This window comes from Apteryx rowi, unplaced genomic scaffold (assembly GCF_003343035.1).
Source record: "Apteryx rowi isolate R43461 unplaced genomic scaffold, aptRow1 scaffold_166, whole genome shotgun sequence".
In the NCBI taxonomy this organism is placed as follows: domain Eukaryota; kingdom Metazoa; phylum Chordata; class Aves; order Apterygiformes; family Apterygidae; genus Apteryx; species Apteryx rowi.
The window spans coordinates 371,762-394,219 of record NW_020447930.1 but is presented as its reverse complement, the minus strand read 5'-3'; the positions used below and the strand labels follow the sequence as shown (position 1 = coordinate 394,219).

The window sequence follows — 22,458 nt, the reverse complement described above, 5'->3', positions numbered from 1 at the left end:
AATGTGCTCTAGGTGACCCTGCTTGAGCAGGGGGGTTGGACTAGATGATCTCCAGAGGTCCCTTCCAACCTCAGCGATTCTGTGATTCTGTGATTAGTTTAAAAGGAAAAAATGCTACTTACCCACTATTGATGTCATCAGTTCTGAGACTTTTCCCAAGAATGTCCCCATCACTCATGTAGCCACCAACATCAACTTCAGCAGACATATCCAAATCATTACTCCCTTTCTCACTCATGTCGATCTGTGAGATATTTCCAAGGCGAGAAACAGCTGCTCGGCGAAGAGGGGTGGTGTACATGAATCGAGAAGGGTCTGTGTGTATGAAGCGATTCGCGCTGCTGCGAGGATAACCAGCACCCAAGGACGGGGCGTCTCCTGCCTGCAGCCGAGGACTGGCCTGCCCCAGTCTCCAAGTCACTGGGGTTGACCGGCTCGTCAAGCTTGGTATACTTCTCCCATTCACCTCGGTTGTCACAGTGCTGTCAAAAGTTGTCTCTAATGTACTGCCAAACAAAATGGAGAAGTCAATGAACTATGCTTTCTCTGTTCCTGAGAAATCAGGAAAAGTGAAGGCTGAAAGAATAGATGGAGTTTAGAAAGAATGTTCTCTGTGTGCGTGTGTGTGCATGTGCGCACGTGCATTTGTGTATATAGTAACCTCTTCTTATAAAATAACCTGAAATCAAAGTTACAGGCATTTAAATAGAAATATAAAATAATAACCATCCCTGTGAATGATTTTATAAGACAGAGTTTGACAGAAGAGCATATTAAAGTCACATTTAAGTTGTTGAGGCAGTCCAACAAATGGTATGGATAATGTCACAGTTAATTTTCCCTTGTAAGTCTCTAATTCATATAGCAGGTGATAAATACCCTTCTACAGTCCAAAGTTCTAGCAGTCTACACAAAAGCCATGTACCTGTGACTTATCTGGGTCCCTCTAAGGCTGGACATAGTTTCTTCCAAATTCTGTCTCAGGTCTGCTATATTCTTTACAGTTCGCATTCTTCTTGTTTCAGGGTCTTCCCCTGGAAGAAAACAACAACATGAGCATATATTTTAGTGTACAAAAGTATAGAAGTTTGAATAAAGTGCATATGTGCATACACAGCTGAGAATACTTACATATGTTATATTTCCACACTGTATATCTGTTCCTTTAACCTTTTAAAAAATAAAACCTCATCCTTTCAGTAATAAAACACACATACACTTGTAAATAAAATGTGGTATGTAAAAACACCACTGAAAAGAATCCTAGTGAAGTATCCGTGATAGAGCCCAAATCTGTTAATGAAACTCAGATTTACAGTGTTTGGATTTTTATCCTCCATAATCAAGGCAGGATGCAGTCCCAGACTACTTGATACATTACACAACCTCTTTTTCCTCCTTGACATTTTACATGACTTGGTAGGAAATAAAGCCACAATAAATCTGTGTCTGGAAAGAATTGGGATGGCTGTTATAACAACTCTTCAGTATTCTCTTAACATCCAGGTTAATTCAAAGTACTCTTTAAGTCAGGCACTTAATAAAGCATCTTTCCTGAAATGGAATAGTTTCCTGAAGTGGGGGATTATTTTTCATATGTTTTACTTGGGATAAAAATCACAACACTCTAAGCACATGCATCATTTACAGAATTATGGATTTGAACAGCCTTCAGGGACGCACTGGGACAAACTAGTCTGGTTTCCAACTGGACTTCTGAGTGAAGCCCACAGAACTTTACCCAGAACATCCTGAATCACAATTACTTCACACAATTAAAAAAAAAATAAAATAAATGTATATATTCTGTGCTACAAAAGGAAAATGCAATAAAACTTAAAGCAATCTACAAAACAAAGATTTTGAAGTCATAAGTGAAGATACAGAAATACATGTTTTCTAGCATACTCATATATCGAGGAATTGTAGTTCAGTAGTAGTTTTTGCATATCAGTGACAGTCAGTTAACATCATTTTGTTTGTTTTCTTTTGTAGAATTAAAGAATATTGAAACAACATCTGTGACAAAATCACTGGTTTGTTCAAGGGTAGTATTCTGCCTCTGGCTGTGTCCCATATCTGTTGCCTGAAAGAAGGCTAGCAAGAAGCATTATTATTCTAGTTATGTGTACAATGTTGGACATGAAGTGTAAATAATTTCCTTTTGATTCTATCAATGATAAATTTCATGTCATACCTCACTTTGTTAACTTAATTTTACTCCTCATTCTGGAATTGTTATAATCTATAATGAAATTGTACAACCACTAAAAATACCTTTAATATTTAATTCTAAATTTCAGCACTCTCATCCAACACAGAGAACAAGCTTCTGAATTCATTTTGGAATTCCTGTGACATCAAGAAACTGATTCATCCTTGGATTCATGTAACAGGAGACAGTCTTGCAAATTTAAATTCAACTTCATACAAAAATGAAATCCAAGTAGAGACAAAATACTAGGCAGCGCTAAGGTATTTCACACTTGTAAGATGTGGAATACACTTGCACATACACATCTTCAGGCTGCTGTATTTCTCAATCTCTTGCTACCTCTCCCCCTCCCAGGGTTTTATGTGAGTTTATACAGCATAAAAATTCAACAAGTGTGATGTCTCTGAGGAAAAGCATGGTGTACCATCCAAAGGAGAGAGACAGGCAAAAAATAGGTAAGAGGTGTCTGGGAAGGAGGCAAAAAAGGAAAGGTACTGTAGAGTACAAACCTTGATAAAAAAGGAAGGAGGAGATCTTAATGTAGAGCTTTTAATGAAAGCTGCATAGGACAGTAAGCTGAGAAATACTCAGCACGGGAAGGGAAGCAACAGAAAGTTAACATTTAGCAAGGAATTCTGGGAAGGCAGATGATCCTACAGGAAAAATGTCTGAAAAGACAAAAGAATCTAAACACAGCATCTGTTTGAAGGCATTACGGGTAAAATATACCGAGGTTGACTTGTGGCAGGACTGAAGGCATGGTTATGGTCATAGAGGGACACAGTAGGTAAGGCAGCAATTGTATTCTCCTCTAAAGTACAATGATAATTTCTCCTTAAACTGGTTTAACATCTATCGTGACAGATTCATTTCAAATATAAGGGAGAATCTGCAGAAGCAAACCATATTTGAACAATAGTTCACTTAAATAATCGTCTTAATTTTGAGCTTTGACTACAGATGGAGTCTTTGAGCTCATTTACAAACTGAGTTGCTACTGTACCCAAGTTCTCCACTGATTTCATGGGCCAACAGTTCATAAACTGCTGGGTTGGCACCCTGGAACTGACAGCAACACAGGGAAAGAGTGGAAAGAAGTGGGGATATGGACCCAGCATCTTGACAAACCGCACCCTGAGACCAGTCCATTCACAAAATTTTGCTCCATAAAACAGCTATCTGTGCGTACTTTTACACGTAACACCTTGAAGGAGGCAAATGTTCACACTGAAACTATCACAACTACTCTTGTGTTTCAAGGTAGGCATGTGCTCAAGCACCTTGCTGATCCACGTACCCATGGATCCCATGTACCATTCATAGAGGTTTCTGTGTTTTCCATCCTGGAAACTCCTGGGAGGCAGAAGGGCTCATGCCAAGGCTATGCTGGAGACCATTAAGCCCTGTTGGACTGAGGCTGCTGTTTAAAGTGCAGGCAGCTTGTGGGCAGACTGGCAAAGCCTGCCTCCAAGCAATTGCCTTCAGTGCGTTCCGCCGCTCACCGCCGCTGCTCTTCGCAGCCCTGCTCCGCCCAGGGCGCTCAGGCTCATTTGCAAGAGGACGTTACCTTCCTGACCCTGGAGATCTGAGACCTGTTTCCTGCCCTGGCCCAAACTAGAGTTGAAAGAAGAGCTTGTCATTGCTGGTACGAGAGAGTTTTCTGTTACATACAGAAAGATAAATTCCAGGGGATATCCGGGCAGAAACAAGGCAGTACGATACAATCCCTGTATAGTTATTTGAGGAACTGAAGATAATTCATATTTGCAGTGACTTTGTCCTTTCCTTCCTTATTTATCCTTGCCAGTTGTCCTTTGCTTTACATTAACACTGCAAGTCATTGCAGCAAAAATGACAGCAACTGTCTTTTTAATATATATTGTACAATAACTAGTACAACAAGGCCTTAAGGTATATAATGGCAATAAAAAATAAAAGTACATATAGATGGCAAACTGCCAAAACACATCTTCACAGAAAAAAGGATTTCACCTTCCAACAAACTACCCTATTCAAAGTGGCATTATTCTATCCTTGAAAGGCGAAAAGTTTGAGGTCTAATCTCCTTTGATCTCTCAGTGACCCAAGGGGTAATTTCAAAACCTCTCTACCATTTTTTTGTAAAAAAGATAAATCTGGACTTTCATGATCTTTAAATATTGCACAGTACTACTTACAAAACCCTCATTACTATAACTACGAAGGGTTTTAAAAATACTTGTTCTTTTTCCTTTCCCTCCTTATCTTAGGGCTCTATTGATGCGCTTATGCTACAGATTGATGAAGAAGTCACAAAGCAGAAAAAAAATGAACATGAGACTGGACAAATTTTCTGCACTGAGTGCAGAAATTTTCTGCACAAACCTAATTTGCACCTGACATTTACCTACATTTTCAGGACAGCACCATGGCCTCTACCCATCTCCACCAAGCCTCCTTGTGTAAGAAGGACCATAGAGATGGTGAATATATTCTTTATTCTGAAAACTAGCTACACCTTGCCCGTTGGAAGAGACAGCCTTCTGGTTGCAGCAGGATGGGGACCCACCATAGGGGTTCAAAAGGATCCCACTCCCCCAGACTCTCTGTTGCTTACTACCATGGCCCACTGCCATCATATAGTCTACCCATTTTTGCACGTCCTAACATACCAGAAATGCTCTCTTGGCTTGTTATCTCAAGCAGTTCTTTTTTTTTTTTTTTTACATCAAAGAAAAGTGATTCTATTTTACACATTGAGACACTGGGATATGCAAGACTAAAATCAAGGTTCCTTAAAACTTTCTTACAAAATTCTGTTCATCTTACATGAAAGTCTGATGCAAATATTTTACTGGCCCCATAAAATATAATCTGCTCAAATCACTTGTAGCTTCATCATTTCTATAAAACATAAACATTTCAAAAGATTGTTCCCAGTTCTTGCCTATAAGCAGTGAACAGGTTCTCTCAATGAATACCTAGAGAACACATTCTTTTCTTCCCCTGTATGAAATACGTACACAGGAAAACAAATTAAACATTTTACTGAAATCACCTAAATTAAACTTTTACATTCGCAATTCTGAAGCTTACCCATAACTGCACACTTAATAATAAAGTTCATGATCATTTCAGTACTTGTGTGCATGTAATTATAGCCCAAAGCAGATAATAAGAAAATAACAATTCCATTAATAGCCTGATTTTCATAAAAGGATTTACAAATAATAAGCAGTTCCCCTGGAAATTATTCATTCTTAGATATTAACTCCATTCACAAAGGCCAGTACCAAAATTACTCTGCAGGTGGAGAAACTGAGGCTCACAAGAGAACAGGGATTTGCTCAGTGACACACAGCTGAAGAGCAGCAAGGGCAGGCGTAGGACTCAGATTCCTTTGCTACCAAGCCTCTGATTTCTAGGAAAGGCAATGTTTGCCTCTTCTAGAATACTGGTATAGTCTAATAATAAAATGAGTTTATAAAAAAAAAATTATTTTTTCTTTAACCTTTTTGTGATGGCAGCTTTTTACTTTACATATACAGCAAAAACTATATCCTGAATCTTAAACACAGTCAGGGCCTATCACATTGACCAGCGAAATACCTCCAGGCTAGACACATGCTGTACAACCTTGGAAAAGCAAGCAGACACTTCAACCATTTGACCGGTTGAAACTCAAAGCTTCAGAAATGAACACTTTGAGCATCCTTTGAAAGGAATGAGAGATGAAAAGCAAAACCAGGAACACAGAAGTCTTTTGAAGCACCTATGGCTGTAGACTTCAAATGCTCCCTAGCATGCACTGATATAACTACACTGTGAAACCCTGGCACTCATAATTCTACATTTACGGATGAAATTATCATCAAGGAGGTAGGGGGGAGGAATAATGGATGGGCAGTTTGTAACTAGGCCAAGACATTTTCTATCTAAACCAAACCTTGGATTTAAGATTCCAATTTTAGATTCATGAGAATAAATGTCATTAAAATTAAATTATTTATGAGTAAACTAATAGCACTTAAATGTTTCGCCTTATTTTTTTAAACAGCTAACAAAACTGGGCTCAATTATTCACATGCTGCTGCTGCCCGTGCACCTATCAAAAGTGGTTTAGTCATTTGTCTTCATTTCCTACAGTCTTTAGAGCTAAGAGTAAGTGAACAAGGATGGAATGACTAAACCCTATTTTTGCACACTATTGCAAATAAACCCAGTTCTGTCTCACGACATCACTGTCAAGAACAGAAATCTGCTCCATGCAGATATGTCCTAACACTTAGGTCTCCTCCTGCTCTTTCGCATGTCAAGCCAAAGTTAACTTACCTAAAATATCAGTATAAAGGACCTGTTCTAGGTCACCCAGCATCATTATTATGACATCTTCATCCAGATGTGCAGTCCCTTCACGCAAGCAGCCTTCCTCCTCCTCCTCTGTCCAGTTCCTGCTGGGGAAATGGGACGTGCAGGATGCATTTTCATCGTCTGATTTTCCCCCTTCCTCATTATCAATCTCAAAGCCTTCATCTGCACGCTGGCCTGCTGATCTCCTGGATGTCCTGCTCCCAGGAGGTGGTAGCATCTGAAATGTTTGGGGTGCGGTGAGGCTGGTGTGGCAGAGGGAGTGCACGGACTGTGAGAGAGATTTGGAAAGTGAACTTCTACTCCCAGCTTCTGCCTCCCGCTGATGGTAACTCTGGCTGGACTTGGAGGCATTTCCAAACCAGTTCTCCCTGTATGAATATCGCTTCTTTTCCCCTTCATTGATGAGTGTGAGATTGGTTAGAGACTTCTGCTTCTGGAGACGAGCACACCTTCTTCCAACCTCCTTGCCTTTAAACACGGACAGTTCAGCAGATCGCTGCATCTTTCTGGCCGTGGCTTCACCTCAGTTAGATTTCATATTTTTGAGACGGACAGTAGCTCAATTCTTTAGAAAGGTTTAAGAGGTGATCCTTCCAGCACTGCACACTGCACATCCCAGGTAGCAGACATTTGCACTTGTAATGAAAAGCACAACTCAAACATGCAGTGTACAAACTGTAAATGACTAGACAGGCACAGTCATTTTCTTTAAAATTACACTGCTGTCTCTGCTAAGCCACTTCTCTCCCGTCACATTAATCTGCAGTACTTACAGTCATTTTTACTTGGATTTCTCTCAAGCAGAAGAGAGTTGATCAAACACTCTGCTCCAGCACAGAAGTAATCCCAAAAGCCAACTGTGTTTTCCCCTCTTCATCCAATCACCAGTCTCATCAGAGCGATGGGCCTGCATCTCTGTGTACAGCTGCTGCGTTCTGAAATCCAAAGTACGCGCAAGTGCTGTCTTGGGCTTTTTTCCCCCCTCTCACCAGATCATGACTGATCCCAGTGCTCGGCTCTTCACTTTAGATGGGCTGACACAGAACTGCAAGTACTGCCTCCACGTCAGAGCTCAATAAAGAGCCAAAATTAACCACTGAAGCAAAGCTCTGCACAAGCCTCCTTACATTTTAGTATTCAACCTGCATTCCCAGATATATGACTCTTCTCTGCTACTGCAGTGAATGCTGCTGGCTGCCATGGCAGCAAACATCCTGGTGAATTAAATCGGAGACACAGAAGCCTCTGCCCAGTTTGCAGTGCCACAGGTTTCAAGACACAGCTTCACCTGAATGGGATGCTACAGTAACAGACCTAGCTCACAGTCAAATGTTATTTTTCTCCCTGAAAGGTAAGGATGACAAACTATTTCTTCCATATCACTGCTACTCCCTGTGCTGGCAGCTAAAAGCAGATTTGCAAAGGGTCCTTGAGTCTTGCAATTTCTGCTATAAAAAATATGTATATAATTTAAGATCATAGAGAAGCTAAAAAATGAAACACAACAGTACCTTCCCAGCAAGGTGATTTATAAAAGGAAGCATTTCATTTCTTTCTCTTTAAAACACACCTTGTGTGCATCTCTGTGAGACTCAGAAGCTACTATGGAATTAAAAAGCTGTGATAAAATCATTGTTTCACAACCTTCTGAAGAAATTCTAGTAAGTGGAATAGTAATTTTTTATAAAACAGCTTAGTATCATGTCTGAACTAAGTTCACCAATACTAAATGTTGTTTTTAAATAAAATATCAACAGAGAAAGACTTATGTGTAAATTTGTATCTTTTCCCACTGGTAAAAAGGTGCTAGTACTAGGAATGAAAACAGCTGAACAAAGAACTACCAGAATTTCATTCAATTTTTGGACACAAACTTTTATCTAGGGGCAATTAATTTCATAAAAAAGTATGCAGAAATCTACAAATACGAAAATTGCTGTATAACAATATACTGCTTTTGTCACCATCAAAACACAGTTGTCATAAATCCCTACCCGGGAAAGCTTGACAGGGAAGCAACCTTTAAAAATGCAACCCTAAGAATTACAGACTATTTGCAGATTTTCTGCATGAATAAATTGCTGTTAGCAGAAGCATCAGTGTACTTTTTGCTGTTCACTGGTTCAGTTTAGAGCTTTTTAAAACACATAGGAAAAAAACCCACTGGGGGAAACTTATTGGAAATTTTAAAGGAATGATGCATTTTTTCCTAGTAACTTTCATAAACACAGAACTAATCCAGAAAAAAAAAATCCAGTGGTTTCAAGCAATGACGGTTTTCCATATTAAATCACTGATACCTTCCTAGAAAGAGAGGGTCCACAGCAAGAAAGATGAGCTAGCACACCCCCCCCCCACCTAGCACACAAAGTCAAAGCAATAGAAGACAAGACGAATGCTCTATTAGCCTGAGCATACAGTAGCCCCAAATATTACGTGTCTGTCACTTAATCAGCATCGAAACAAAAGGTGACACCAAGCTGGTTACAGTGTTGTATTCTCTCCCAGGGTCTGTCAGTCACAGTGGCATATGGGCCCTGCAAAGGTTTTTATTAATGTGCTTGTGCCTTGCCTGCAGCAGAGCCCGGTGGGCTGGTGAGAACGCTCCACCAGCCCAGGCTCAGGAAGCAGGACTCCAACCCGCTCCATATGTTCCTGTGCTGGTACATGCTGCCTGCGCGCGCCCCAGCCGCACGTCAGGAAGCCATGTGGCTGGAACAGCCTGTTCAGGATGTCAGAGGAAGCTGTTGAGGTTATTAGAAGGGCTTCGCTGGGCTGTATATCAAATGGGTAATTTGCAGAATGAAGGGCAATCTCATATTTTTCCACTTGCTGTTTTAAAAAACTCACCTTATATTCAGATTGGTTTACTATTCTCAGCCATTAGGTTTCAGATGACTCAGTGCTGTGCAGCGCTGCTGGATAGCAGCGTGGAGGAGGCAGGGCTGTTATGCTGTCCCCAGCATAAACAGCAAGGCTTAACCTCTCCCCGGCACTCCAGATAAATGAATGGTAACTTCTTCACTCACCAAACAGCTACAGTCAGTGGCTTTTCTCCACGGTCAGCTGCGGGCAGGCAGGGACCCGCTCTGCATCTGCCCCGAGCTCCCTGCCACTCGTAGCCATTACTGCCTGCGTGGCGTCTGACCCCCGTGAGTCCATACTCTCTTGGGCTCACGCTGCTCTGCCAAGGTGGCAATGCACCGTGCAGCTGCTCGGGCCTGAGCCCGGGTGGGTCAGAGACTGCCAGAGCTGGCCAGACACATTCAGTCTTCTTTCTAGCTGGGAGCAGAAAAACGTATGATGGGGGATCAAACATCTTCACCCAATGAGCCAGGCCAAAGCACATGCACCATGGTGGCAGGGGGTGTCAGACCACTCCAGGCTGCAAGGGTCTTTGCTAGGGGCCCAGGGGGGTCCTGGACAACCGGGGGGGTCTCAGTGACTCTGCTGACCTGTTTCCTTCCCCACCTGAGATACTCGCTGCAGCCACTGTACCAGCCCAGCTCCAGCAGGCCACTGGTCACGGGCCACAGTCCTGGGACAGGAACAATATGAACTAGGGAGGACACATGAGGGTAAAGAGCCACAAGGCAGCTGCCCCAACATTCACCTGTTATGCTTTCTTTTGCACATACATTACAAACCTGAGGAAGCAAGTACTAGGACATGGAGGCACTACGGCTACTCATGCAACTTTCTTTTGGCCTTCAAGTGTAAAGGTTATACCAGAGCCTTTAATTACAAGATTATACGAACTTTTTTCCCATAAATCCCACTGCCTCACTTGGTACACAGGTTATCATGATCATCCTTAAATACAACAGATACATACATATATCTAGGACCAAGTGCTCACCACAGATTTATTCTTCTGCTTTACCCCACTGCTCTGTAGGGTGTCATTTGACAAAACATAAATCTGCAATGTGGAAAATTCTCAGGCTTATTTATTGAAAAATACTTTTGTAAAGCTCACCCTTCCATTGTGAATTTATGAAGAATAGCAGCAAACAAATAAACCTGTCTAAATTAAACTGACTTTAGAGGAGATCACAGGACAGCAAATGTCATGACACAGCCTTACTCCTCAGCTACCTTGCAATTCAATGTATTCACCACCCAGCAGACAGGAATACATTTAAGCAAAGAACAGCACAGGGAATTTCCCCAAGCCATCACAGTCAGTGTAACTTATTTTTACTGCATCATTCATAAAAGGAATTATAAAAATGATTTTAAGAACTAATAATCTAGGGACAAATTTTTCTGTCAGATAAAACTTTCTTTGAAGTCTCAGTACATATTTTGGAGCCTTATAAATGAATTATGTAATACATCTGCAAACGCATAGAACTATGAGTCTCTTCAGCTAAGCTTACCTAAAAAAATGTTGCAAACTATTTCCACACTCATTAATTAGCTAATTCTTTCAGAAAGAAAAAAGAAGCAGAGTAAGCATAAAAGCTTGAAAATTGAACGTTACTATGCTAATCCTGCCATTGATATTGGCATATAACTCTTAAAATTTCTTTCATTTTTGCTTCTTGCCTCAGATATTTTGTAATTAGTCAATATTTGTAAATTCATGAATAATTGTTTAATCAAATACTTTGCATTAAGCTCTTTGAACATGTAAGCACTTGTTAGAGCCAAACATTATCACTGATTTCATAAAATAATACTTTGTAGCTACAGACATGTACAGTTTTCAAAGGCTTGTTAAATAATTAATTGACTGACGTCCTTCTCAAATAAACTTGCAGCAGACTGGTAAACATCACAGCTATTACAAATAGGAAAAACTGGGTAAGAAAGTCTAAACAACTTGTTCTTAACATTAATCAAGAGCCAAACTGGCTTTTAGATATTACTTTATTAGCCTGTTCTCATTCTCATTTTTAAATCCTGTCTGTAAAATTTGACTCCAGTTTTGCAGAGAAATATATACTATAAGCAGTCTCATTGAGGCAACAGGCACAAAAAGCACATGCAAGAAAGCATTTTCATACATGATTGCAGAGCAGGTCTTAGGACTCCCAGATTGGTCTGGGATTTCCTGGTCAAAAGTATATGCATCAGTATGCCACATGTGTAAGGAGTTTAATGCACACAGAATGTCCCACAGCTACCCCACAGATGACCCCTGCCAATAAACGTGACTCATCGCGAGCACAGCAGACTGAGCGTGGGTGCAGATGTCACTGGTGCAGCCCATGCAGGGGGGATCCAAGGCATGCAGGAAGCGCCAAACCTTCTGTGCATGCGCTGCATCACTTGTCATCACTGAGGCACAGGCACAGTGGAAACATCTGCCGCGGCTCTGGCTGAGCTGCGGCACATTCAGAAAAATTGTAGGAAAAAAGGTCTGAGGCACTTCAAATCACATCTGGAGCAAATCGCTAGCAGAGAAGGAGGAATTGTGAAGAAACCCAGATTTACAGTAGCTCTACCAAGAGGCAGAACTGGCTTTAGGCATAAGCAGTGTGGGAGATTACCTAGGGGAGCAGACCGACTGGGGCAGCTAAACGCTGCCAAGCAAAGCAGAACGAGGCCGTGCAGCTTGTCAGGGCAGCTGCTCGGGGCCATGCCTGCACGAGGCTCACCACCTCTCTCACCTTCCAGCAACGACTGCCTCTCACAGCTGGGCCAGCCACAACCAAGCGATCGCTTGCCCAGTAGCGGGCAGGGAAAAAAACGTCAAAAGTCAGCTACACTCTGACTTTGCCTCCAAGCTCTGAGATGGAAGAGAGGAGAGGTTTTGAAGGCAACCAGCTCCATTAGAAATGGGGAGGAAGGACAGAGACAGAGTAGAGCAGGAAATTACCTCCACAGCTTCTCACTTTCCATCTCTAATTCCACATCATTGGTGTTGAGACAGCAGCAAGGGGAAGCAAACTGCCTTGCTGGGCACACAGAAAACTGTCATGACTGTCTGCCACTTGGAGCAAGAAAATTACCTTGGTTTTGATATCCTGAAATACTCAGGGAGAATGATGCCTAGAAAGATATTCCTAAAACTTTTAAAAATTAGTTTATTTTTTCCCCATCCCAGTTTTGCTTATATTGTGGAAAGTTTTGGGCCAGACATGCCTAGTTTAAGATTTAAGATTGATTAGTTTAAGACTGATTAGTTGATTTGGCCCTGCAGTGGATTAGGAGCTCTGATCTGATCTGCTTGGCTAATTATGGGGACAGTAATCTTCAGCCAAGAGACAGTTAGAAGTAAGTAAATAATCAGAAAGTTGTAAAACAGTTTATGCAATGATCACCTGAATGTGGACTAAGATATCTTAGTCCTGCAAATTTTAGTCTTAGTTGCTTTGTTAGAAATCTAGCAATTATTTGGCACTGTAAAAATTATAATAAAGACTAATGAAGTAAAAACATAATAGAGGTGGGACAGCACACTATGAACCCCCTTCTACAAGCTGTTCACTGGTTTCAACAGATGATCAGTACCTTGCAGGATCTTTATTGATCCTTTTCGACTCACAATATTTTGTGCTAGTGTGTTTGGGTCACATAAGAAGCCTGAGATAATGTAAAAGTGATGCCCATCTATAGCAGAAGTGGAAAATTTCAGAAGATAATAACAATGTGAAAGAAACTCCTAATTCATCTCCTATCTTAATACCTTGAGCATAAATGACCATATCAAGGAAAAAAACCCTTGCGTATTTCCTTTCTACTACTGGTATAATCCCTTTATCACACCAGAATAAAGATCCTCCTGAAAAATAGAATTTAATTGTCCTTTCTCATGGCTAATACATCATGGAACACTCTCCTGAATAGCCACCGTATCATTTCTTCCCACAGTACTCACCAATGATAAAATAACCAATGCCTAAATGATAGTTCATCAATTCAGACAATAATCTATCTATTCAGCAAATGCAATATTTGATCCTTTCCTTCTTTATGCTGCTAACAGCCAATTATGAGTGACACACATCTGTTTCCCTCTGTATACAATGAGACATTGACCACATTTTCCCAGTGATTGTGCTTTGCTGCCTATTATGTCAGTCAACTGCTAATGCCAGAGTCTGAATAATCAGATTAGAAACATCTCTGATGCCTAGTGCCCTTTTCTTCTTTTTGATGCTGTTCCATTTCTGTTCAGAACAGTAAAAGGCCAGGATCCATGATATCCTGTTTGATCATTTCAGCAGGTACTGAACTGATATATATTTTTTCGTCATCTCTGTGGATAATTCCTTAAAGTATCTTTTGAACTGCATGGTTCAGTTTATGCTCTTTATACAAACTATACCAACGAGCCTGATTTCTGGATTAATTCAAGATGATTTTTTCCTTTAAGAAATATTATCATAAAATAATTTTAACAGGCATCTCCAGGGAACACTTCAACAGGTTTTACGTGAGGTATTTATAATAAAGCTGCCTGTGCAAATAAGGGTTGTTAGACTCAGACAATTTTTGAAGAGACTAACACAAACCAGAACAAAACCTCAATTTCAGTATGAATCAGCTGAAATGCCAAGGCAGTCCCACAAAGCTTGGGCATCTGATCTTCCTTCTGGTGGAGATATAATTTTAGACTGATGTGTCAAATGAGTGCTTTAAAGTGAGTTATATCCTGTATAAGAAGAACCAGATATAAAGAAGAACCAGTTATAAACTGTTTGAATATTAAAAATTTGTAGTAAAATGGCAAAACTACAGTTGAATCCAGTGGAACAGGATTTCACCTTTTATTCTCGTAAAAATGGTATTAAGAATAAAGATGCTGACTGAAAAAAAAAAGAAAAAGAGCAGCTCTGGCAAAGAGTCCCTTTGAAAGTACTCCCACACAATCCTGCAGTGCAATTTAATTCTGATGAGAAAGTCAGCTGTGACACACTTTGCTTTGCATCCATGGCTGAAGTTACAGCCAGATCCTGGACTGATGTAAATCAGCATGGCCCTGCTGACTTCAAAGAAACTATTCCAATATGATTAAAAAAATCCTCTCACGTTTGTAACCTAACAGAAATTTTACCCCAGGTTTACAAGGAATTCCAGGACAGAACCTTTAGCAGCTTAGCTCTAGCAGTGGCTTAAAAGTCAGGTATGATAGTAAGGACTTGTTCATTTTCCCATTTTCTGACTCTAGATTCATTACAAAAGCAAAATACATCCTATGTCACTTATGTCTCAGTCCTGATGTTAAGATTTAATTTGATGATCTTAAATGCCACGCGATGTCAAACGTTACGAAACAGACCTTCCATGCTTCCTCTTGGAGCATGCGGTATGGCTCTGACAATAATAACGACTTGAAAGCCTTCCTTCTGAAAGCCCAGTTTCTGCAAAACGATGAAGAGCATATTTGAACAGAAGAAGCCAGTTTAGATAAAAGAACTGTGCGTTTGACGCTCTAACTGTGCATAACCGAAATTTTCAGCATATTTAATACCACTCACAAATAGAAGTCAGAAGTATGATTTCAATCCATTGCAAAGCTCCTGGTAAGAGAGAGATGTAAACAAAGAAGCATACAATTCCAAAACTGAGGCTTTTCCTGTCTTATTGTTACTTACCAGATATCTCCTCTAGGCACTGTTTGGCAGTCTTACTGAACGACAAATCCATTTTAGTAGGACTGGTGCAGGAGTCAGCAGGTGGTAAAGAGGTACTGTCATTTTCTGAGAGAGTTCTGAAACCAAGCAAGAAGATTGATTATCTGTCATACATGTATTAATGTAAATAAGTGTTAACTGAGGCTCCAAGTAGAATCCTATCTCTGGTCTCATCTCAGAAAAAGCCATATGGTGAAAATACTGTGAAGGTCACATTCTTACTGTGTTAGCTTGACTCCAGCTACACACATTTGCAAGGAATTCTCTCGCTTCAGGAACAACTCAGAGTTTAAGTTGAGAAATTTGGAGCCATGTTTCTTTTTCCCTGTAAGAGGTGTCATCAAGATATAGGCAGGATCCATTCAAATTGGTTAAGTCACATCCCCGTACATACATAAGGGAAATGAAAACTAGTAATTGATTGCTGAAATATTAAGTGAGAAAGGCCATGTGTGAAGAACCTTATGCAAGGCTGCAATGAAAATCTCACCCAGATACTTAAATTTATGTGCTGCTTCTTTTGATAACGCCTCTATACAAGGCATGTATATAACTGTGGAGAAATGGGATAATAAAAGTGTTCCCATTAACTTACTAACAAATAGCCCATGTTCTATGTGATGGTATATTTGTATGGATATCATTGATAAATTATAATGTGCATACTTTGTGGACTACAGTTATTTGCTATTTTATAATGTTAAGTAGCAAGAAATACTTAAACATAATGTTTACAATACAAATAGATGACACAATTATTGTCTCTTCCTAAGGAACAGCTGTAGCATCTTACATGGGAACTGTTGAACCATGATGACATTAAATAGCAACTTGTACCACATTTATTTACAGTAAAAGAATATATCTAAAGATTAGTGTAAAAAATTAGAAACACTAGCCACCTTTCAAAATAAAATGGAGAAAAGTCTTCTCTTAGAGCTTAAGTTCTTCAGGCTTTACTGACATGAATAACATTTGGACATTCTTTTATATTCTTATAAAGACTAGTGAAATATTTTATGTCCAATTTTAAAACATTACATTTATAGCTCAGCTCTTAAAATTCACCATAACGTTTCTAATGACCAACTAAACGCAATCATTTAACTTTGTGCCGAACGTGTATTTTATAAGAATAACATAAAAACAGTGTCTTCACTCTAAAATGAATTCTATGGAAACTTATTTTATGAAATAACTTTCCCATTGTTACTGAAAAGTTATTATTGAATATATTTGTTCAGGAGGCCGTGAAAGTAACTGGGGGAACAGATACAAGCATATACAAAAAACCAGAAACTGTTGTGGTGGAATCTGTTGATTAACTGTTTAACTCTGACTGTTCTTAAACACAAGTGCTATCTGGTCAGATGCATTTTCTTGCTTATCAATTTCTGTACTCTTGAGATGCTGGAAACAGTCAGCTGCTCTATTAAAAAGAAAAAAATGGGGTCCTGGTCTACTATTACCCTCTGCCATGCACTATTGGACTGAAAATATAAGCACAGCTTGTGCTGCAGGCATAACTATGTCCTACTACCTTGAATGTAATTTTACATTTGGTGTTTCAGGACAGTGTCCTAAGTAACAAGGGCTCACTCAAGTCCTCCTCGGTGAATGTACACATGGAAATTCCAAATCTGCTTTCCCATATTGCTTCAAATCATCTAAATGTATGAGGGACATACCTACTTCCACTGAAAGTAACTTCAAGAGGCCATGAACACTCACGAGTACTTCTCCCTGGGCTTAGTGCTGAAACTTAGTGCAGCATCAGCCCAGGACAAACTCCATCAGCCCAAAATCACATCCCACAAGCAGGCACTAATTATTAGCCAGCAGGTAAATGAAGTGGTCTCCTCTCTCCTCACCAAACCCAGGTGACCAAGCTTCCAGGGCTGGAGCCAGAGCTAGGCTGCAAAAGCTAAGCAGAGAACTGGAAAAGGGTAGGCTGATTTGTCTTGTAGTAAGAGCACTCAGCTAGGTGGGTACAGTTCAAGTATTCCTTGCTTGCTCCATGAGATGTATATGGAGTTTACATCAGACCACTCCTGGGTAGAAACGGAAAGGGATCCTTTTCGCCTGCTCTCCTTCTGACCCTACTGTATTCCTGACTGTGAAACTGTTTGGCCAGAAGGGTGGATGCAACCTCTTCCCTGAATGATCAAAAGCCTTATAAGTAAGCTATCTTCCAAAAAAGGATCCATTCCTGTTTATTTGGACATCTATCATCAGAAAAGGATTAAGTGGTCTGGATCCCAGCTGGCTGCCAACACCCAACATCTGCACTGATTCATTATATAGCAAATGGGAAAGGTAAACACAGTACTTGATGATCTGAATTGACCTCTGCCATTGACTATTATCTATACAATTGGTAAAGAGGGGCAAATACCTAATTCTCCACTGACTGTGTGGGAATGTAGGTGCTTACTTTAAAAGGACTAGATCTCCCCACAAGAACAATAGTACAAAGGAGCGAGGAGTGTTTGTACAATAGTTAAGTAAAATTACAAATGATGGGTGAATCTGTTTACTTAGAGTAACCATGAACACAAGCTTTCACTTGTTCACATCTTTGCTTGCCCAAGATCAAACAGAACCTTTTAGAGATATTGCAAATATCAATTACAACCCTCTTCCTTTCTTCAGTCTTTTGTTTTGTTTCATTTTCAAAAACCTGATGCAGCTATAGCCAGGAATGGAAGCTGATAAAACACTGTGAGAAGAGGTACTTGTAAAGATGTCCATGCCAATTTGTAAACTTGATGGCTGGGGTTAATTGCAGCTCAAAATCCAGTTTCCGGGGCATAAGATGGCATTGGAATCTAAACCTTAAAGAATAAATACTGAGTAATAATGATCATATAATGCTAATAATTTTAAAATGTTTGATTTCATTAGTGGAAAGAAAACCTTGGAAACACAAACCAAATGTAAATGTGATACTGTTTTCTTAAACTTACAGGAAGCCTGAAATAACAGATCTAAGAATGTGAAATGTCTCTTTTATCTTACTTCAAACTTAAAAGTGTAAAGACAGTGTAAAATAAATTTGATTTGCTATCAAAACAAATAACAAAGAAACTGCTGTACTGGCTTCATTCAGCGTTTTTATGTTTAATTTGGGGAAAACATCCATGCTTCTATCTATTGGAGGTGACAACAGAAATTCCACAGAAGTTTATGGACCTTGCAGCAGCTTGAGCTCAGCTAACAGCGAAGTACTTGAGAAAATGGTTATTTACTCTGGAAATCATGGGCCAAAAGGCACTTGCTCTGGAGCAGGGAGGAAGCTGAGCGAGGCCTGAAAGAGCAGACAGAGCCCTGCCAGCCCTCGGGCAGCCTCGCTGGAGGAACCCTCAGGAGGACCCTGGCGACGGGCCCTCACCAACAGCCCCTCTCCTACCAGGTATCCAGGGGGCTGCCGGCGGCCAGCGCTTCCATGGGAGCCCTGCCCTTCTGGGCCTGGGGGCCAAGGCCCTGCTCTTTTTTTCTGGAGTCCATCTTAGCCTGGATGGGCTGGGAATGGTCTAGGGGTGAAAGATCTCCAAGCAAAAGTAGAGAGGTGCCCCAGCTCTTGCAGAGCAAGGAGGACCTGGTATAGATTGGGTGCCTAAAACACAGGGCTGCTTTGTGCTAAGCTTGTCACAGGACGCAATCCATTGGATCAAGCATGCAGAGGCCTTGCTGCTTAGCTAAACTATTTTAGTTCAAGAAAAAAGAAGAAAGTGATATTGTGAGATTTGTCTTCCTCTATACTCCTGCTTTTGTTTTTTTCTGTGGGCCATATTAATCCTATGAATGAGTCAAGTGATCTCTCCAGGACTATGGCACAGATTAAACTCCAGGCAAGGACACAGAAAATAAAGGGATTTTCTCATTAACCTTACATATTGGCCTTAATGAATGGACCTCTGCCCGTTCATAAGCCACTGCCTCTAAAAACAATTAAAATCCTTGCATCTCTCTCTTGACACGAAGGAAAGTGAGGAGAATTTCAGCATAGTCAAAGCTCCCCTGTAGACATTTCTAACAGCAGTGTGCATCTGCAGTGCAGGTTAATTTAAGCAACTGTCATGAAAACAGGACAATCTGCTTTCTATTTTAATCATGGCAATCAGAGAATATATTTATCCCCAACTCACTGAGTTATATACTGCCTATTTGTAAGAGCATAAAACATGCTTAATGGCACAAATCCTGCTCTCAGTCACACCTGCACAAGCTCATTCAATTTGATTAAAATAAGCCTGCACAAGAGTAATTAAGAACAGAATTTGGAAGACTACTTTAAAATGTCTTTAACACAGTCAGTAATTTCCTGTCTCTAACAAAATAGCAAACCTTTGCTAAACACAGATAACATCAAAGATTTGGTGGTTATTACTTGACATTCCAAGAGATAGCAGATGAATACGCTGCTTTTTTCCCCAACAGCTCTCTGAGGTGCAGCTGTCTTGAGTGTGCCGCACTGTCACTGTAAGAGACTGGCAGGACCACATCTGGAACGCGAGCAGTTTGATCGCCCATGCTCAAGACATGTGAATTCAAGTGGGAACAGCTGCAGAAACAGGCTGCTAGGGTGATCGTGGGGAAGACGAGACTCTTAGGAAAGGAAACAAAAGAGATGATTTGGCTTAGCCTTGCAAAAGAGAAGGAAGGGGATATGATTATTCCCTCACATATTTAGAGAGAGCAATTGAAAAGAAGGAAAACAGCTTTTTAAGTTAGAGGACCAGATTAGCAAAATAATAAATGGATGCAGTCTCAATGTGTGGGTTGTAAATGGTTTCTAACAGTTAGGTGGGTGAGATTCTGGAGGAACCCTCCGATTGGAGTACTGGGGAATAACTAGTTTAAAATGTAGCCTGGTTGGTTTATGCAAGGGATTATATGGTTGCCTGCAACAGTGGAAGACTGAGCAAGACTGAGAATATCATTTTTGGCCTTGTATCCTACATTTTATTGATTATTTAATCAGAGGGACAAGGCCACACTTGACTGTATGACAATTTAAATGGATAACTTCAGATAATAAGCAGCAAACAACTGAATTATCAGGCTACTGTTTTAACTCCGCATTAATCAAGTATGCATTTATAATGATCTCTTTCTTACTGTCCCACTTTCCACCTCTCAAGCCCAAAACTCCACACTGGAAACTCTGCTTTCACAATTGCTTGTAAATCAAGGATAAGAAAATGTGAGGATTTCTCTAAACACTGTTTTTGCTGCAAGCAGAACTGGTGGGTGGCAATGTTTATTGCTAGCTACCATTGCAAAATTTTGGTAGTGACTGTTGTTTTAACTTAACAACAGTAATGTAAATAGCGGAAACCAAGGAAGCACTGCAGTATAACTGAATCATCACATTTTTAAGGAAAGAGTTGCAACATGTATAGTAGAACAATCTATTATTAACAAACACAACTAACTGACAGAATATCTTTTACTGAAAATTTCAAATTAATTCCACAATCAATCAGAATTAGCTTCTAATTATTAACACTGGACACAAATATGGCTTCAGCAATCACTGTGGATGCTGCGCTTTTATGATCCTTGAAGAGTAGTTTAATTTTTTTCCCTAAACCAGCATACAAACATCCTGAGTGGGCAGCTGGAACTGAACCTCACTGTGCTCCAGAGGTAGAACCATGCAATACCCTCCTTCACATCTGTCACAGCTGTGCGGTTCCCATACATCCATGAACCTATGTCCCAGTAATAAACGTGTTTCAATCGCCATATGGGAAAGGCAACAGGAAAAATACTTTAGTACCTGGTAATATGTTTATTATATTGATATTTCCTTTCTCTTCCTCTATTGAGTGAATACTTTAGTCACCACAGAATCATCACATAATTTAGGTTGGAAAGAAGTTCTAGAGGCCATTGAGTCCAGTCTCCTGCTCAAGGCAGATCTGGTTATATCAGGCTGCTCTGGGCCTTGTCCAGTCAAGTCTTGAGCATTTCCAAGGACATATTCCACAACTTCTTTGGGCAACCTGCTCCAGCGTTTGACCACCCTCATGGTGAAAACTGTTCTTTTTTTTTTTACATTTAATCAGTATTTCCCACGCTGTAACCTGCATCCTTTACCTCTCATCCTATCACCACGCATTTTTAAGTAGAAACTGGCTACAATCTCTCTCTACCATCCTATTAGATAGCTGAAGTCACCGGTTTCTTATTCTTTAGGGACAAAAGCATTGCCAAACTGGCTTTTGTAGTCTCACATTGACACTGAAAGAGCAGTCTCTCTAAAAGGTCTCAATTCAGACAGTGCTGAAACCTCTTCCAGATGCCTCTGTCATTACACCACAAATTGAGCTGAAGGAGTGAAATTTAACTGATGCACAATGCAGATCTACAGCTCAGGATGATGAGTGGTCACCTCATTCTGGGCAGGAGCTTCTGTACTTTTCGGCATTTCGGGCAGTAGCACTTCCTGAGCACTGCACACTGTGCGACTTAGACACTGCAGGTTCTCCAGTCTAACAATGGCAAAGAGACCTGCTATCCTGCCACCGCACTTACTTGGGGAGTACATAAAATAACACTGACCTGCAGTATAAGCTTCCAGTTATTTTTAAATGGACTATAACTCAAGGTTCTCCCTCTGAAATACTCCTTTATTATTTGAGCAAATCCACAGCAAATTTTAATTGCCCCCATGTGGGGCTATGACGATTTACACCAACCAAGGACATCTGTAAAATTACACAATTCAGCTCACAAAAAATAAAGTAATAGTTGCACACAATAGGCTTTTATCTCTGCAGCAAAATGTTTGGCAGTACCAGTTGATTGATACACAGGAAAGTTAAGAACTCCGACTTTTAAGCACTTAAGGTGTCGTTCTTCTGCTAAGATTCTGGGAGAAAAGTTCAGTCATGTTTTTTCATTAATGCCTCTTCTTCCCCTGTCTCCCTTGTAACCTAGTAAACACTAAGCCTCTGTGTTACTCTCTTCAATCTGAAATTTAAGCAGCACCAGGAAGATAACTAAATTCTATGGCCAATTTAGATATCAGCCCAAGGGACTCCAGCAGATGGTGCAATTTGCATCTTTCTCTAATTCTGCCTGTGTAAAAGAATGTGTAATTTAAGGTAGTGGTTAGTCTACTTTAAATAATTAGACCTTCCCTTACACCTTCCTTTTCCTGCTCTCTCTCTCTCACCAAGTTCTCTGGCAACTAAATTATACCTCCTTTAGCCTCCCTTAAATCAGTTAGACCCTGCAGTCAAGTTCAGAGGTGGCATGTAAGGGACTGTAGATTATTGTAAATGTAAAATTCAA

The 22,458-nt window shown here is 40.3% G+C and overlaps 1 protein-coding gene across 2 annotated transcripts in view; it reads right to left on the bottom strand.

Annotated features, from left to right (window-relative positions):
- Positions 1-22,458, bottom strand: part of NAV3 (neuron navigator 3) — a 280,708-nt gene that overhangs the window by 114,143 nt on the left and 144,107 nt on the right. For both annotated transcript variants that reach the window (XM_026060183.1, XM_026060184.1), the window contains exons 9-11: positions 15,115-15,230; positions 926-1,034; positions 123-506 (exon numbers count right to left, since the gene is read on the bottom strand). In XM_026060183.1, the coding sequence (XP_025915968.1) occupies positions 123-506; positions 926-1,034; positions 15,115-15,230 (609 nt within the window). The remainder of the gene's footprint in view (positions 1-122; positions 507-925; positions 1,035-15,114; positions 15,231-22,458) is intronic.